The sequence below is a fragment of the Prosopis cineraria genome, unplaced genomic scaffold (genome assembly GCF_029017545.1).
Source record: "Prosopis cineraria cultivar Desert tree isolate PC_DT_omini unplaced genomic scaffold, ASM2901754v1 PC13, whole genome shotgun sequence".
NCBI classification, from domain to species: Eukaryota; Viridiplantae; Streptophyta; class Magnoliopsida; order Fabales; family Fabaceae; genus Prosopis; species Prosopis cineraria.
The window spans coordinates 9,569,626-9,588,283 of record NW_026555344.1 but is presented as its reverse complement, the minus strand read 5'-3'; the positions used below and the strand labels follow the sequence as shown (position 1 = coordinate 9,588,283).

The 18,658-nt window shown below is 33.7% G+C and overlaps 1 protein-coding gene and 1 pseudogene across 1 annotated transcript; one reads left to right on the top strand and one right to left on the bottom strand.

Moving 5' to 3' along the window:
* Positions 1 to 471: 471 nt before the first annotated feature.
* Positions 472 to 10,568, top strand: LOC129289871 (protein NRT1/ PTR FAMILY 5.6-like). The gene is made up of 4 exons (XM_054926631.1): positions 472 to 553; positions 999 to 1,213; positions 8,882 to 9,101; positions 9,285 to 10,568. Exons 1-4 carry the CDS (start codon positions 472 to 474, stop codon positions 10,142 to 10,144), a joined length of 1,377 nt encoding a protein of 458 aa, XP_054782606.1. The 3' UTR covers positions 10,145 to 10,568.
* A 2,333-nt stretch (positions 10,569 to 12,901) lies between these two features.
* On the bottom strand, positions 12,902 to 15,109 carry LOC129289870 (photosynthetic NDH subunit of subcomplex B 1, chloroplastic-like; annotated as a pseudogene).
* Between the last annotated feature and the right edge of the window lie 3,549 nt (positions 15,110 to 18,658).

Sequence of the window (18,658 nt, the reverse complement as noted above, 5' to 3'; positions counted from 1 at the left end):
TTTTTCTTAGCTGCGGAAGCCACTTTCTGAGCTGGTTCCAAGATGGTTTTGTCCTCTCTAAGACTGTACGTACTCTTCATCTGGGGAAAAATTATTGTCTAGCAAATCAAACTCTCTTTGGAGTGATCCAGCAATATTAATGACTAAAAAAAATAGCAAAATTCATTTTATAAAATATTTTTTCATTACAATTCATGAATTATTCAGGCAATCAAATTTTAACAATTCAAATTTATCTATCTATCTATCATAACTTTCGAGGAAGGAAAGTTTCAGGAAATTTTGTTTGACACAAACGCGTCGAGATCCGAAGCACAATCGAGGGCAAAAAGTGGCCGCGGATTCACATTAACCAGCTGGAAGGTACAAGCTTACTGCATTGTCTTTCGCTTAGGGTTTTAAATAGGCATTCACCTGAAGAAAGGGAAAAAAAAAAAAAAAACATACCCTAATTGGCTAATTTTGAACACGATGAAGTTTGTGGGTCGCGACGATCTCTTCAACTGGTTCCGCAGTGGGTTTGTCCTCTCCAAGACTGTGATCTTCATCTGGGGTAGCACTAATTTCTCAGTCTCGAGATCAACAAGTTCCTAGCTAGTTCCTTGAGCTAGATCTACTAGGAGATTACTCGATCGCCATTAACTTCTTTCTTCCTTTTTTGATCTGTTACGTTTAAATTAACTTAGATTGAAAGTATCAATATATCTGTTGGACTATTAGTTAGTTAATTATGTGGTTAATATGGATCACTTAGTTATTGATAACCTTAAAATCTATATATAAAAGGCATCATATTCTATTAGGGGTTAAGAAGGTTTAATCTTACCTAAAAGAGGTGGTTTTGATATTCATTCTTCTAGTGAAGGATTATGTTTTGTAATGTTCAATAATGTTAATCAAAAAATGTGTTCTTTTCTTCTCCTGGCCCATTCAATTCTTCGTAATTTTAACAATATCTCTCATTTCTTCCTTTAATGATATTTATATTTTTATTTCAGGTTTAGCTTTCAGCTATGCTTTTGTAAACAAGGGAGCGGTGAGCGTTTTGGCTGACTTCCTAATTGATAGGGGTATTGATCTACTGAATGTTACTTTGCTGGTGACTTTGCTTGATGCGATATCAGCTGTGTTAATACCTGCTGTGATACACGTATCCGAGGCTTGCGCAGGTCGCTTCAACGCCATTATCTTCTGCACCGCGGCCTATACTACGGTCAGTGTTATCTAATTATATTGACTTCGTAAACTTGCTTTAAAGAAACTCATGTTACGGCTGCTTTTCTCGATAATTTATATTAGTTCCCATAGGCTCTATAGCTTAAATACTTTCAAATCAATCCTTATATTTATTTATCAAGGAAAAGGAAAAGGAAAAGGAAAAGGCTTAGTTTAAAAGTCTAGCTACAATGGTTAATAGAATTTGACTTCATATAAATAATTTGTTTAAATTACCCCTACCATGATAAAAAAAAAGGGAGAATGACAGGTAGATTTCAAAGAGACAAATTAATTCAAAGTAAGCTCTAAAGTGCCAAAATTTAGGAATTTGCAAGTTCAACTATCAATTTTGCAACTTTATTGTGATGAATTTGTAACTTGTGTTTCAAATTTTAATAGGAAAAATAAATTTATTTATTTTTCAAGCATATTAAAATTTAAAAAATAAGTTATAAATTTATCACAATGAAATTGTAAGATTGAGAGTTGAAGCTGTAAATTCTTGAAATTTGACCTTTTGAAACTTATTTTGAATTAATTTATCTCCTTGGACCCATCTATCATTTTCTCAAAAAAGATTCTACCGTGGTAGAACAAAAATAAACAAGTTAATTAAGTTCTACCATAGTAGAAAAGACTAAATGTAACAGCCCTCCTGGGTCACCACTGCCTCTCCAGGGTCTTTTCCCAGGCGCTGGACAACACACATGTCACCACATGATTGCCGGCTTTCCCACTGGTGGTACAGTGGTTATTCCTCACCCCACCCTCACGGGGGTCTTTTGGAACCTCCCCAGACTCGAACCTCCAACCTCTACCACCTTAACGAAGTTGAGGCGAAGTCTGGTACCATTGAGTCACTTGACTCAATGGTACCAGACTTCGCCTCAACTTCGTTAAGGTGGTAGAGGTTGGAGGTTCGAGTCTGGGGAGGTTCCAAAAGACCCCCGTGAGGGTGGGGTGAGGAATAACCACTGTACCACCAGTGGGAAAGCCGGCAATCATGTGGTGACATGTGTGTTGTCCAGCGCCTGGGAAAAGACCCTGGAGAGGCAGTGGTGACCCAGGAGGGCTGTTACATAAGTGACTCAATGGTACCAGACTTCGCCTCAACTTCGTTAAGGTGGTAGAGGTTGGAGGTTCGAGTCTGGGGAGGTTCCAAAAGACCCCCGTGAGGGTGGGGTGAGGAATAACCACTGTACCACCAGTGGGAAAGCCGGCAATCATGTGGTGACATGTGTGTTGTCCAGCGCCTGGGAAAAGACCCTGGAGAGGCAGTGGTGACCCAGGAGGGCTGTTACATAAAAGGCGCCTTTTATGTAACAGCCCTCCTGGGTCACCACTGCCTCTCCAGGGTCTTTTCCCAGGCGCTGGACAACACACATGTCACCACATGATTGCCGGCTTTCCCACTGGTGGTACAGTGGTTATTCCTCACCCCACCCTCACGGGGGTCTTTTGGAACCTCCCCAGACTCGAACCTCCAACCTCTACCACCTTAACGAAGTTGAGGCGAAGTCTGGTACCATTGAGTCACTTGACTCAATGGTACCAGACTTCGCCTCAACTTCGTTAAGGTGGTAGAGGTTGGAGGTTCGAGTCTGGGGAGGTTCCAAAAGACCCCCGTGAGGGTGGGGTGAGGAATAACCACTGTACCACCAGTGGGAAAGCCGGCAATCATGTGGTGACATGTGTGTTGTCCAGCGCCTGGGAAAAGACCCTGGAGAGGCAGTGGTGACCCAGGAGGGCTGTTACACTAAACTAATATGATAAGGAACTATTATGGTAGAAAAATTTGAAAGTAAGTTTAATAATTAAACAACCTTTTGAAATTTGGGATCCCAAGCATAACCAAAATCATTTTCGGTCCTTCTAGGCAAAACTTATATAAGAATTAAGGTTTTAAAAGCATTTGGAAACATGAGAAAGCAATAGGTTTTGAAAACAAATCAAAATAGGGCTCAAAATGGTAATTTTCCTAAAACAGTACACGTTTGTCACGATGAAGCATGCATGCGTCCCAATGTGTGTCCCAATGTGTCCTCATTGTACCTTGTGTCGTGGTGAAGACACCAACCCATGTGGTGCAGCAAAATGCTGTCAAGCCAGATTTGGAGGCCAATTTCTGGAACACCCTAAATCTCTATACAGCATTTGATTGATTTGATCTAGGTATTTATAAAAATCTTACTCAATCAACTAATTAATGGCATCAGTCTCATTTCTAAGTATTTTTACTTCACAAACTTGGACACCCAAAATCAAAACAATATCTTCTTCACACTTTCACCATCCCAAGGTGTCCAAATCCACTACCAAGTACCAGTAACTTAACACAACACATAAACCATACTCAACAAACTCAGGACAACCTGTACAATGCATCAAATATAAACATTTCATCATATATCACAAAATTTGACCCTCAACCCTAACTTTTCAACCTAATCAAACAAGGAGGTTTTTCATACCACAAACTCAACATAAATCCATGCAAACAATTACAAACAAACTTGTAATAGTATTTTGCCCCTACTTAGATTAACAAATTCATATCACATCATCTTGGACTTAAAATACAATAAAATCACTTTCAACATACAGATGGTGCAAGAATGACAAAAGAATTATCCTAATTGGCAATATCATTCCATTACACATAAAATTACCAAATTATAAGGGCATTATAAAAGAGACAATTAGTCCTTAACGTCTGATGTCTTCCCTTTGCTTCTACCAAAATTATCATGTGTAATTATATTAAGAGAGAGGTGAATACAACCAAGTTACACTAAATCAAGAACATGAAAATCAAGTCAACTAATAGGCACATAAAGTAGACAATTTAATAGAAATCAAATATATCCATGGTACGAATGATTAGTGCACCAATCTTATATTTTTTTAACTAAATCTATGAACTATTAATACAAATAGGACAAACCCATGTGATTGGATTAGTCCAAGCTCTCTAATTATGAGGGGTCACCTAATTAAGGCTTTCACACTCACTCTCAAACTATGAATTTTTCCTTTCTCAAATCTTGATAGGCGTTATAATGCCTTACCCTACACCTCATTCAAGATGATATTAAGCGAAAGCCCCATGCCACATCCAATCTAGGGTGATATTAGGGGTTCTTAGATTTAGATGCCCTACCACACACTCAATCTAGGGTAATATTAAAGGCAATTAGCTCTAGATCAAACATTGAGGCTACCCTAGTGATAGTATTATCTATGTGGATTTAATTTACTAATCTCCTCATAGGGTGAACTCATACCATTCACAATGATCATACCACAAACAATGCTTGTTCCATAGTAATCAACATTTAACACATTTTAAAATCACATTTCATTAAATTTCATTACCATCATCATATAACAATACATATCATAAATCACACCCACTTGCGTACATATTCCAAAAAGAACACATGCTTTTGTTATATACAAATAAATAAATAAATAAATAAATAAATAAATAAATATATATATATATATATTCAAGTTTACACGATCTATTAATCTACCAGACAAGCAAAATACAAGAGATAGTTTTCCTTTAATTACCTTAAACCTTTGGTAACTAAAGATTCAACCCCCTGATAACTTGCTTCCTTAACTAAACTTTCTGCTCAAATGGAGCACAATGTTAATCTACATTAATCCAACAACTATCATCAATATCAACAACTTTCTAACTACGTACCTCATACTAACCAAATACCGAAACTCGTGTCTTTCACAAATCTAAATATTTAAAATCATCCATTAGCTTAATTAGGTAACATCTTCATATAGCTCCCAGCAATACAAATCACCATTCTAACTTCTAGGATTCATCCAAAGTGGAAGACCCACTAATATAATCTTGTTAAATCATAAAACTTAGATTTAAAAACTTAAAACAACTCCCATTAGTCCCTTTGGATCTAATGGGTTCATCCAAAACTCTCCCACATTAGATATCATTATCATCCACCCCAAAAACCTAGCACAAAAACTTGTAGAGAGGAAGAGAAATAAAAGGAGATGATTAGCTTAAAGATGGAGTCCTAAATCCTCTCAAAATGCCCACCAAAAAGTTGCCCTAGTAGCTCCCTAACATTCCACCGTTGCTCCTCCTCTTCTTTCTTTCTTTTCTGTCTTGATACTCTTGTTTGATTATATTAGATTCCACACGATAGATGGTAAAAAAAGCTTAAAATGCAATATGCACCTCCATTTGGGCCCAAAGTGGCCCAAGACACCTCCTTTTCCAATTCCAAGGTTGTCCCCAAGACCAACAGGTTCATTAGTTCAAAAATATTATTAAATTGATTATTTGGTCAATTTACTAATTTATCTTTCTCGACTTATTAAATTTCAGGACTATTATTTGGGATGTTACAAACTGTAATGCTCAAACATGATATATTAATCACAAATGAGGAAATAAGAAATGAATAGATGATATACCTTGAGCCACAATACAGATTTCAATGAATTTAGGTGCAGTGAATGGCTTAAATCCACTCATTCAATAAGTATCTCAATTATAATTATTAAATTTTATCCATACTTAAAAATTATCAAGATACATTTCTTTCTAAAAATTTACAACGATCCTCACAATCAAATCATTTTATCCCTTCCAAAAATTTGATATTTAGTATTTTTTGAGTATTATGTGACAAAATTTCTTACAACCATTTAATTACATCAAACAATTATTATCATATCATGTGAAAAACGCATTGAATGAGTGAATTTAGTCTTAAACCATTCACCCAATCCAAATCTGATTTCAATTAGTATAAAGGATCGGAAACCAAATGTTCGGAACACTTATTAATTGGTTCTACTTGAAGGGATTCCGGGTTATTTCCTTTCTCGCGACAGTGGCCATAAGGAGACCTACCTAGTTCGCACGAGAACCGTGGCTCCACTTCGCATGCTTATTTACAGTTTATAATAATTTGTAACTAAACTTTTATGGTTGCAAAGAGGGAGCAAGAAACTTTACATATTAAAATGACGTTACTCTTCATAGAAAATTTATTTTGAATAACTATTGGTTATCACTCATTAAACTATGTCGGTTCATATATAAAACAACATATATAGATTTATGATTTTTAAGTGAAGAGTTTTATTACTTATAAAATGTGATGTGAAAAGCTCAATCCAATAATTTAAATATATAGCAAAAATAAATTCTTGTCACTTGCTGGAATTCCAGAGAAGTAATTGAACAAATATATTGAAGAAAATAAATAGCACAATTCAAGAGACACTAGAAATTATTAACATGAAAAATCCTTCAATGCAAGCATAAAAATCATGGGTCATACTATGATCAAAATATGGTACAAAAGAGTTTCAATCAAATGCACAAACAAGTGCAAACAACTAGCCAAAGTACCAAAGTAATAAGTTTCCAAAAGAGAAAGAGAAGAATGAAAGACACCCAAACTGGATGTAAATAGCAAACTAAACAACTCTTACACTAAGAAACAAATGAATGATCCGACCATTGAAAATAGCAAACCCAATGTTCCAAACAAGTTGACAACATTTCAACCTGATCCAACAGTTAAAATTCACAAATGCAAATTTATTGAAACTACATGTAAACATGTGAAAATAACTTTTTTAACAAATAGTTGCACCTAAAACTTGAATATGACCTCTCTCCCCTAACCTAATGATGCAAACAAAAACCAATAGACATTGCAAGAGTATGGGTTGCAATTGTAGCTAATGGTAAATCAAGGTCGATCTTATAGAGAATTAAGTAAAATGGCAAATAGGCATTAAATTCTCAATTTCATTCACATTAAGTAAGCACATTATAGTGGTGAATGATTCAATTTAAAAATAAAAATGTAAAGTAAGCAACTAAGATTTTGAAGCACTTTAAAGGCAAGAAAACAATTAGGAAAGCACCCTATAGTTTTAATTCCTCATTTGCTCACCATTGCACTCATCTGATCAATTAAATTGATTTTAATTTCAATTTTAAGGGTTAAAATACTAGAATTAGTCTTGAATATCTTCTGATTATCTAAAATCCTCCTTAATTCTAACCCAATAATTCCTTACCAAAATTAGAATAAGAGCATTAAGTTCAAATACCTTCTAACCACTTAGGTCTTTTATGTACATTCTTATTCTAAAGGCAAATTAACTATAGTTAATCGTAAATATTCAATTCCAATGGTCCAAATAGAAATTCCTTTCTCAAGTTCATTCTATTCCTTTAAATTATCATCTAATAATGGTGACCAATCATCAAGCAACATAAAGCTAAATTGAAATTAAAACATAAAATATTCATTAATCACAAAATAATTGGTAAATCAAGATACAACCGGAGCAAATGAGTTTATAGGACTCTAGAGCATCAAAGTTTAGCCCCTTATAGTTAAATAACGCAGCAAAACGGTAGAACAATGGTTTAAATTTGGATACATATGAGAAAGGAGAAAAGTAATGGAAAACTTAATGAAAATGTAGATGGTGATGAGTTATCTTGCTCATAAGCTTTAAAATCATCCCAAGCTCTCCAAAATCACCTCTGGATCTTTAGAAAACATAAAAAATGAAGCCTCCCTTGAAAAACTCTAGTTTCCCTCTTTTATCAAATAGACAAATTGAAATTGTTCGTTCTGGTGCAAAATCCGTTGTAACGAGCTTTGTTTCTAGTTCAGAATTTACTTTTTAACACTGACCCGCTGTAGTGGGTGATCATTAAAGTTCAAGTTATTCATTAAAATCATCATATTTTTTCTCTTCCACATCTTCCAAGCTTTTGCAAGGGTTCCTAAAATTAAATGACTGAAATTAATAATAAAAATTAATCTAAAAGAAATCAAAACATAATATTGACAAACAAGCTAACTAACACCAAAATAAACACAAGACAATTAACTAAAAATAACTAGATAACTCTTCGATTAACCAATAAAACTCCTCAAAATACATGAAAATATAGAGAGTCATCATTTAATATAAATCCCTTTTACTTTAACTAGTGAGACCCATAATGAGCTTCAATATTGGACCTTCTCCACAACTATGTGAAGATAATTGCTAATCCAACAATCTCACAGCAAGCTTCAAACTTTTTTCTTGTTACTGCCTTAGTCATCATATTAGCAGCAAAAGGCAACATTTCAAGTTATCACTTCTTTCTCTATAAAAACCCCTCATCATCTTTTATTTCTAACATCCAAACTCATTACTTTTGTTTCTGAGTACACTAAAGATGAGGTCAAGTTATCATTTTGTAAACATCATTGTTGTCTTGGTTTGAATTTTGAGAATGCAAATCATAATTGAGAGTCTTCTTTGTATTCTGAAGAAAATTGACTGTCAGACCCAATTTGTACCCAAAACTTGAAATAAGTGGGGACAAATTAAGTCCAAAGAAAATGCATCTTGTGCTTTGAAAATTTGTGCATAACTTTCTTTCTCATCTCTACCCTTCAAAGAAACATTCCCACCAACAATCTTTAAGCTTAATTTTGTTCACTACACCGAGTTCAAAGTCAGTATTTGATCGTTCATTGTTATTAGTCATTCTTTAAAATTAGAGTACTAAAATAAAATGTGAACTTTAAAAGCGAATGAAGGTATTCCTTTTGTTGATAAAACAAGGTGTTTTTAATTGCAGGGATCGTTTCTACTAGGGGTACGCGCCCCCATTTCGCGGCACCTCCTTCGGACGATTTTCACAATAGCACTTGTTGCATTAGGCAAAGCCGGAGAAGAGCCAACTTTAAGAGATTTTTTTGATTATCAGCTGAGGGAAGCGAAGAAAAAATGTACCGAGAATATCGAAGGAGAAGACGAGGAATCCGAATCATCGAAAGAAAAAGAAAGACCAGAATCAGGTAACAACGGCAGCGGAACTACCAATCTTTGGTGGTATATGGCTTCAATTATGGGCTCCGCTATAGCTTTCTTATGCCAATTCTTATTTGATTCTTGGCGTGAAACTTTCTTAGTTTCGTCTGTTGTTATGGGAGCTACGTGTTTATTATTTTTTCTTGGCATTTTCTGCTATTATCCTGAAGAAAAACCCTCCGGAAGCCCTGTCACAATCATTTATAGGGTCTTTAAGGAAGCTATTAAGAAGCGCAGATTGTCATACCCATCTTCAAAACATGGCTATAACAATGAAGGTTCAGATGATACATTAGATGATCTCTTTTATCGGACAGCTGACAATGGAGATGAGGTTCACTTGTTGCCACGTCATCCATCATTTTTGTCGTTCTTGGACAAGGCAGCTATTAAGAACAATTCCGATGATGGTGGAAGCGAAGAGAGAAATGAAAAGGAGGATTGTACTGCTGAGCAAGTGAGGGACGTGAAGAGCCTTTATTCCATGATACCCTTGGGGGTCTTCACCTTCTTAGCATACAGTTTTGTTTCTGCTCCTAGCAACACTTACTTTGTTCTGCAAACAACCAACTTGTATTCTTACGTTGGTAAATTTGATGTTCCTATCATGGTTTTCCCTGCACTCCAATATCTGGTTGCTTCTGGGGTTACAAAGATAATCGAATCGCCAGGAACAAAAGAAAAGGTGAAACCAATTTGGAATATGGCTTTTGGGATGTTGTTTTCAGGAGTTTGCTATATTGTGGCTTTGCAAGTAGAACGTCAAAGGCTTTCTCTGGTTAAGTCTCTACGTCATCCAGATAAGGACATGATTTCCTTGAGCATCATGGTTTTGATTCCTCAGTTTTTGTTGCTAGGGCTAATGAACGGATTTGTAGAATGCGGACTGCAGACTTTCTCGCGTGATCGGGTGCACTCTGAGTCAATGAAAAAAATTTGTGGATCCGTTCATTGGAATGGTGTTGGGGATCGCAAAATTGGCCAGCATTCTATTTACATCGATCATCTTTCGCAGCTGGATCAAGGGTAAAATAAATGATAGTCGCCTGGACAAGTATTATCTGGTGTTGGCATTACTAAGCTTCGTGTACCTTGGGATCTATGTGTCCCACGCCAAGGTCAAGCTCCAGATAAAACCCCAATCTGTAGAACCAGAAAGGTTGCATGAGTTGGACTTGGAAGCTGTCCTGGACCAGGTGGATATCAATAGCTCGGCTATGTAATGTAATGACTTGGACGTGGTAGTATAATTTGATTGATTTCATTATGTTCATTATTCTTTGTTGGTGTATATATATATATATATATATAGCTGAGCAAGTGTACGTGCAATGTGTATATTGTGTGAGTCAAGACCATTCTAATATACAATTGCACTCTTTATACGTCAAATTCTAATATTCTTCATAGCATAATGAATTGATCACACTATTCAGTGATTTTAATTTCTTTAATTCTTTCTTCACTTTCCTTTACATGCTTTATAATTTTTATAATCATATATCTAACGGTTTTGGTTCACTACTAGTTGCCTATCATTATATATAAAAGTAGGGTTAAAAATTATAAAAAAATGTCATGTGTTCATTTTTAAGTTTGATGCAGTTTTGAGCTTCGGGATGGCTTTCTTGTAATTCTGTGCTTTAGAATTAAATTTGGAGTTAGGTTTGAAATTTTTTATTACTTTTTAATGTATATAAAATATATTATTTAAGTTTGGAATTAGATGCAAGATGAATTATTAATTTTTAGATGTATATAAAAATTATTTTTTCCTATTTAAAATTCAAATCCAATCATTTAAAAAGGAGTAATCAAATATGAAAATGTCTATCTATTTGAATTCAAATTAATATCTATTTATTTAAAAGTTTGGGGGGAAAAAATCTGTGCTTAAAAATTTTGATCTATCTTGATGTGTTCCAAAAATTTCAATCTATCTTAAAAATATTTCTAAAATTAAGCTTCATATAATTGAGTATTTATATATATATATATATATTTAAATTCAAATTTAAATATTTCTATTTAAAAATTTTAGAAAAAAAATCTATATTTAAATATTTAGATCTATTTTCATGATTTTAAAAAAAATTCATCGTATAATAAAGTACAGATATCTATTTATTTGAATTCAAATTAATATCTATCTATCTAAATATTTAGAAAACAATTATAGGCTTTACTAAGTCTATCTGTTTTGGTTGCAAATATGTGGAAAATATAATTAAAAAAAATACTGGAGATTCAACTCTTGGTGAATAGATTTACTATAATAAAATATTTGTTAATTTATCTTTTTGACAAATTGGTTTTGAAAATGAGTTGTGCCTTTTGGTAAAAAAAAAAAACCAAGAAGAAGAGTAGTACACATTATTTATAATTAAGGGAAAAAATATAAGTGCTTGATATCTTATATAAAAAAAAACTATTTCGTTCCAATTAAATTGGTACGGATGAAGTTTAAAGTTTCAAATGACTAAAAGTATTAATAACAACAATTAATTAGCGTCAACAAAAAAAACAAAAAGAAATTAGTTAGAATATAAATCATGAGTTCAAAAACACATTATAAATAGTTAAAATTTATGAAATTTTAAATTATGAATTTAATAATGATTATTTATGCTAAATATAATTCAAATTTTTGAAGATATACTGATTTGTATTTCAAAGCTTGATTCTATTTTGAATTTTGAAGTTTAGAATTTAAACTTAAATTGGGAATTTAAATTCAAATTTAAATTTAAATCTTATCTAAATTTAAAATTTAAATTTAAATTTATTAGCAATTTAAATTTAAATTTCCCTCAAACGTTTATACCATACCAATTATAAATAGATGTGTTTAGTTATAATTTCATTCCACACTTCCAGCTTTAATTAACTCATATATCATTCGAGATGATGAGTCTATTTTGCAGGTAGCCATATTAAAATTTGTATTTCAATTCATCATCATGTATTTACATAGTTAATGTTTAATTACTTTCTCTTTCATTTATCTATAACAAATCTACCTTAATGTTTCACTTCAGTATCGGATATGCTTAAGTTTGATACTTTCTAACTTTACGTAAAAGTAAAATGGATCGTAGTTGGATGAATGCTCAGAGAATGGGTGAGGAATATGAGAATGGTGTGGACAAATTTCTTGAATTTTGTAGAAAAAATGCTCCTAGTAAAAATGAGAAGCATTGTTGTCCTTATGTCAACTATTTAAATAAGAGTGTATTGGGTATTGATGAAATAAAAGAACATTTAATTTGTGATGGGATAAATTTGAGACATACAAAAAGGATATGGTATGGGAAAGCAAGAACAACTTTTATGTCCCATAATGAGCAAGTTGTGAATGACTTGGATGATAGAATATAAGATATAATTCATAATGTTAAGATAGCATTATTTGCATAATCACATGTATATGACAACTTATGTACTAATGTAGAAAAGCCGTTATATGTAGGGTGTACTAAGTTTACACTATTGATAATTTTCTTAGGATTGGTTAACTTAAAACTAGAGAAGTGGGTGGACAAATTGAGTTTCACGAAGTTGCTTGAATTTTTGAGTCAAATGTTTCCAACCCATAATTTGCTTTCAAAACGAATGTATGAGGCAATGAAAATCTTGTGTCCAATAAGTATAGATTATGAAAAGATATATGCTTATCTTAATGACTGCATACTGTATAGAAATGAGTATGAAAGGCTACACAAGTGTCTGAAATGTGGAACTTTGCGGTACAAAGTGAAGAAAGATGGTGATGGTGATGGTGATGGGATCATAACTTTGAATCTGATTGTACCCCATGAGTTACAATATATTTGATCATAACTCTCATTGAAGCGTTTGAATCTGATTGTATCCCATGAATTACAATATATTTCCCATTTTCTGCTCCTGCTTTCTTGTACTTTTCTTCTACATAATCCTTTAGTTTCCTTGAAATTGATACTCTAAGCAGTGGCATAGGTTGCCTCGAGACATTTCGAAATGGTCTTCCCAACTAGTCAACCATCTGATGATACCAACACTAGCAAACTCATTGAAAGGAAATTACCAATTATAAACTGCCTCACAATTTTTTCTTAGTTAAAGCAATATTATTACTGCAAGGCAAGTTGAAGGCATAAAAACAGAACAAAACGCTAAAATCTTAGTGCTTTACCATATACCCATATATTATATCCTCCCTCTGATAGATTTAGTCTATCTAGCTTAAATGTTTCAGATAAAAGTAATCCTGCTCCAGCAACATTCACATTTGGGTACACATAGCTAACTCTATCTCGAGCTGTTGTCATAATTAAAAATGCAGCATGGCCTAGGCCTGCCAATTTGGTGGATAAGACCATGTCATGGTAACAATTCTGTAGGCACAACAGAACAATGCATTACTATTAAGAAACCCTCCAAATATATGAAAGTGTATCTAGAAATATCTTAAGAAGACTTTCAGCCAATATGAATAACACTTACTTCTTCTATGATTGCTAGGCTTATGTAATGTTTGGTAGATAGAAAAGTATTTTTTAGAAAATAGATGTTAGATATTTTAATTATTTAATGATATTTTAAAAGGAATCATATTTTTATTAATAATATTAATTATTATTTATGACTATTTATTTTATATTAAATCTCATTATCTAAAATGGTTTTTAATTTGTATTAAAGTGTCATTAACTGGTATTTTATTGCCCAAAGTGTATGAGATTTCTACCAAAGGCAGTGATTGTTTTGGGTTCTAGTGCACCATCCAAGCTTTCAAACACTCTCATCTCCTCTCCTCCTAGTGCTTTTCCTAAGTTATTTTGTATTTTTTGCTATTCTATTACCCTATTAATTTTATAGGAGGGTTTTGCTTAATCCAAAAAAACTCCAATGACTATGCCATATTGCTATTAAGGATAGAGTCTTTGGGCATGACTCAGAATGGATTTTCTATAGGATTTTCTAACAGGAAATAGAAAATGCACAAATCCCTTTTTCTTTCTAAGTACATTTCCCATTTTATTTATAGAAAATACTTTTCTTATAACATGCGAATGTCTTTTGTGCATGATATTTGGAACTAAACTCTTTCCTTTTCACATTGCTTCAATTCATAATATATGTAAGCTTTTTTGGAGTGCTTGTAACTGAAAATGATGAGTTTCATAGCACAATTCTGGTCCAGTATAACTAAAGCTCATCAGACTTAGCAGAAAGGAAATTCTGTACTCAAATTGCATTAATGGAATTTATTTTTCAGATCACAAACAAGTTGGCTTCAATATCAACATGTACTTTGAGACAAATGCCCTTTTAGCTATCCCAATCTCTGTAGAGATCAACATTTGATGATAATCAAAATCTTTAGTATATTAACAGTAAGACTTAGAAATATGCGAACCTTGAGAAGTCCAACCATATCAGTGTACTCTGCAGGCTCTGGAAAATAATCATCAGGATCATAGACATTTGCCCACCTCACATTCTTGTTCAGCTCAAAAGTCTGCTTCCCTCTCTCAGACGCCAAAACATCAATCTGAACACCAGGATATCTATCCTTAAGCAACTGAATAGCTGGAAAGAAAAACATATTTTCATAAACACCGTCAGAGATCACACAGCAGAACCTCCTCACATCTCCTCTTACTTTCAAAGCCAGAGATGCAATTTCCACATAATACCTAGAGGGAAATTTCAATAACCCATATGGATTATTCGGGTTATCGGGCAGCCTTGGATCCTCTTCTTGCTTCCCATCTAAAAATAAGGAGCCATACTCCATGGTTAGGTCTTCCCTGTCATCAAAAGGGTAAAGCCATGTGTTCTTCTTCTTGGCATTTGTGTGAATGCTTCGTCTGATGCTGGAATTATGGGGTTGATAGTTTGATGAGCTCAAGAATGGAAGTTGGGTGGAGTTAATGGAAGGAATTGAAGGCAGGTTTGTGAGTAGAGGTGAGAAAGGCTTTAGATTTAGGAGTAAATAAGTGACCACCATTGAGCTGCAAAAACAAGGTACCTTGTTATGCTGGTTTTGTTAGTGAGAGTTGAATTGAAGTGCTTATTGTAATTTCAATAAGTGGACAAGAGATGGATAATGTGGATCATAAACTTTTCTTGCCTGTTTATGTGAATCTAGTGTAACGTTACCTAACCAACCCGTTAACAAAGATTAGTTTTATAGAAAACTAATGCATATCTCGTAGGGATGTAAATTTAGATAAGAAAATGACAAGACCTAAAATTCTAAAAAGTGGAGCACATTGCCAGTGATGTATTATTGCTTTATATAAGAGTAGGGTTAAAAACCCTAATGAATGTTACAATACCATTTGGAAATATAGATAAGAATAGAATGTAAAATTACAACACTGTATAATAATATATGTGGGCTTATGTAAATACTGAAGCTTTTGGGCTTTGGCTCTTCTAGACGCTGTTACTTGTAAGTGGTCTTTGTGACAATGTCTTGACATGGCCCCTCAAACTAGAGCCTGGAGAAATTGAAAGGCATAGTTTGTTTCTGAGAGCCAAGAATCGAGTGTGCGTCATTGCTTTTATGAAGATGTCGGCAATGTTATCAGCTGATGGGACATATTGAACAAGTAAGCGTTGATCAATTTCTCTATCTCGAACAAAATGCACATCCAATTCTATATGCTTAGTTCTAGCATGATAGATCGGATTTGATGCCAAAGCAGCAACTCTTTGATTATTGCACCAGGCTATAGGGATTTGGTTAAGTTTCAAGCCAATCTCAAAAATTAGTGATTATAACCATATGAGCTTGATCGTAAGGTTAGCGAGAGACCTATATTTAGATTCTGTGCTAGATCAAGATACAACTCTTTATTTCTTCCCGGACCAGGCGATCAAAGAGCCGCCAAAGAAAAAGCAGTGCCCTCCGATAGACTTTCAATCATCAGTATAAATGGCCCAGTCAGCATCAAAATAGCCATGAAGATTCAGGTAAGTGCTGGTTTTAATATGCAAACTAAGATTTGAGGATCCCTTCAAATATCGAAGTAGCTACTTGATTGCTTTCCAGTGTTTATCTATTGGTCTTTAAAGGAATTGACTAAGCTTATTGACTGAGAAAACAATATTTGGTCTTATATTTACCAAATACTGTAAGGCACCGATGACACTTATGTAAATTGTAGGATTTTGGAGAGGAATTCCATCATAAATAGACATATTATTATTAACAACCATAGGCATAGGAACAAGTGAACAATTCTCCATACCGCACTTCCTTAGAAGTTCAAATATATATTTCTCTTGTTTGAGGTATAAACCTGTAGAATCTCGATATGCCTCAACACCAAGAAAATGATGTAGATTACCTAGGTCCTTAAGAGGAAATAAGGCATTCAACTCTCTAACAAATACATCAAGCATATGAGAGTTATTTCTAGTGATGATAATATCATCCACATATATTAGACAAGACATCATACTTTCCTTAAGATTTAGGAAGAACAAAGTGCTGTCACATTTGGAATGAGTGAAATTTCAACTCAACAATATATTTTTCAGTCTATCAAACCAGGCCCTAGGTGCCTGTTTTAGAACATAAATGGCTTTATTTAAAAGGCACACATGTTTAGGATACCTCTTATTTATAAATCCTTCTGGTTGTTTCATAAGAACCCTTTCTAGAAGAAAGCCATTTAAGAAAGCATTGTTGATGTCCAACTATCTTATTTGCCAATTAAGACTAACAGCAATAGTGAAAATAAATTTTAGAGTAGATGGCTTAAGAACTGGACTAAAAGTCTCATCATAGTCAATACTTAAAACCCCTTAGCCACTAGTCTTGCTTTGGGCTTTAAAAATTTGCCATCAGGACCATATTTACTCTTGAAAATCCACTTGCAATCCATAGGTCTTTCTCTCCCAGTAGTTGGCATAAGTACCCAAGTTTTGTTTTTATCTAGTGCATTAAACTCTTCAATCATAGATTTCCTTCATAAATTTGACCTGAGTGCATCTTGAATGTTACTTGGTTCTATAACTTTTGTGCATTCATTTGTGATGGCCATATCAACGTACGGTTACTTAGGTTTGAAAATACCAAATTTGCTGCATGTTATCATATGATATTTGGACTGAGTATCCTATATCTAGTGTGTTTTTGTGTCAGGAATAAATTGAGTAAAGTGCCCTCTATTACTAGATAAGGAATCAAAAATCATGTTAACATTTAAAGAATCAAGTGAAGTACTAAACAAGGTAGAATCACGTTTAGCAAGTTCTTCAATTCTGATATTAGAACTAGGAGAGTTAGAAATAAACTAATTATTAATTGAAACATGGGAAGAAGAAGGTGATACAGCATCATCTATTATGTTTGGTACCATATGCTAATAAGATTTAAGATGTTTAGAGGACAACAGCTTCAAGGAAGACTTAAAGAACACTATAGGTGAATTTCAACTTTAGGTACTTTGCTTTTATTCAAGAATCCATTTGCAAAAAGGAAGCTAGATTCATTGAACTCCATATTTCTTGATATATATACTCTCCCAGTAGGACTAAGGCACTTATAGCCTTTATGATGATTACTGTAGCCTTGAAAAACACATCTCATGGTTTGAAACTTGATTTTGTGTTGGTTATAGGCTCTAAGACAGGGGTAATATGCAGAATCAAAAACCTTGAGACTCTCATAGTCTAGATACTTAATAAATAGTCACTAATAAGGTGAACTATCACCAAGAACAGGAGTAGGGAGCTTGTTAATGAGCTCAATAGTTGTATGAAAAGCCTCCCACCAGTAAAATAAAGGCATGTGAGCTTGAGCTAGAAGGGTTAGACCAACTTCTACTATATGTCTATGTTTCCTTTCTGTCCTACCATTTTATAAGGAAGTGTGAGGACAAGAATGTCTAAAATGAATGCCAGAATCTTGTACCAACTTAGTGAAACTTCTATATTCTCCTCCCTAATCACTTTGAATAGCCTTAATTTTTCTATCAAATTGGTTTTCCACAAACTGTTTGAACTTGACAAACATGGGTAAGGCTCCATCTTTAGTTTTTAAAGGAAAAATCCAGCTATATCGATTGAAATCATCCAAGAACAATATGTAATACTTGTAACCATTTAAGGACTGAATTGAAAAGGGTCCCCAGAAGTCTGTATGAATAAGATCAAGGGGATTAGATATATGAGATATAGAAATTTTATAAGGTAGTGAGTAAGACTTTTCAAACTTGTAAGATTCACAAAACAAGGGTTGATCATTATCATTAAGTTTGATATTACAATCACTAATCATTTTCTTAAAAATTCAGTCACTAAGATGACCTAGTCTACAATGCCATAGTCTTTTAGACTTGTTACTAATTCTACTATTGTTGTTAACTTGTTCAGCCGAGAGAACTAACTGTGGGTCTCCAAAATTTTCTTTAAGTCTTTTAATCTTCTTTGCATCAACTTTGTAAAGTCCTCCACTACTTCTCATTCCTTGAAGAAGAGGTTCCCTTGTCCTCTATTTCCTCACAAGAGCAGTCTTAAAGTTAAGAGAAATGGTAGCATCATT

Excerpts from the sequence above, each read along its gene's own strand:
- LOC129289871 (XM_054926631.1), top strand. The coding sequence starts at position 472 with ATGAAGTTTGTGGGTCGCGACGATCTCTTCAACTGGTTCCGCAGTGGG. Across the intron at positions 554-998 it reads GACTGTGATCTTCATCTGGG|GTTTAGCTTTCAGCTATGCT; the intron begins GTAGCACTAATT and ends TTTTTATTTCAG. Across the intron at positions 9,102-9,284 it reads AAAAGAAAGACCAGAATCAG|AAAAACCCTCCGGAAGCCCT; the intron begins GTAACAACGGCA and ends ATTATCCTGAAG.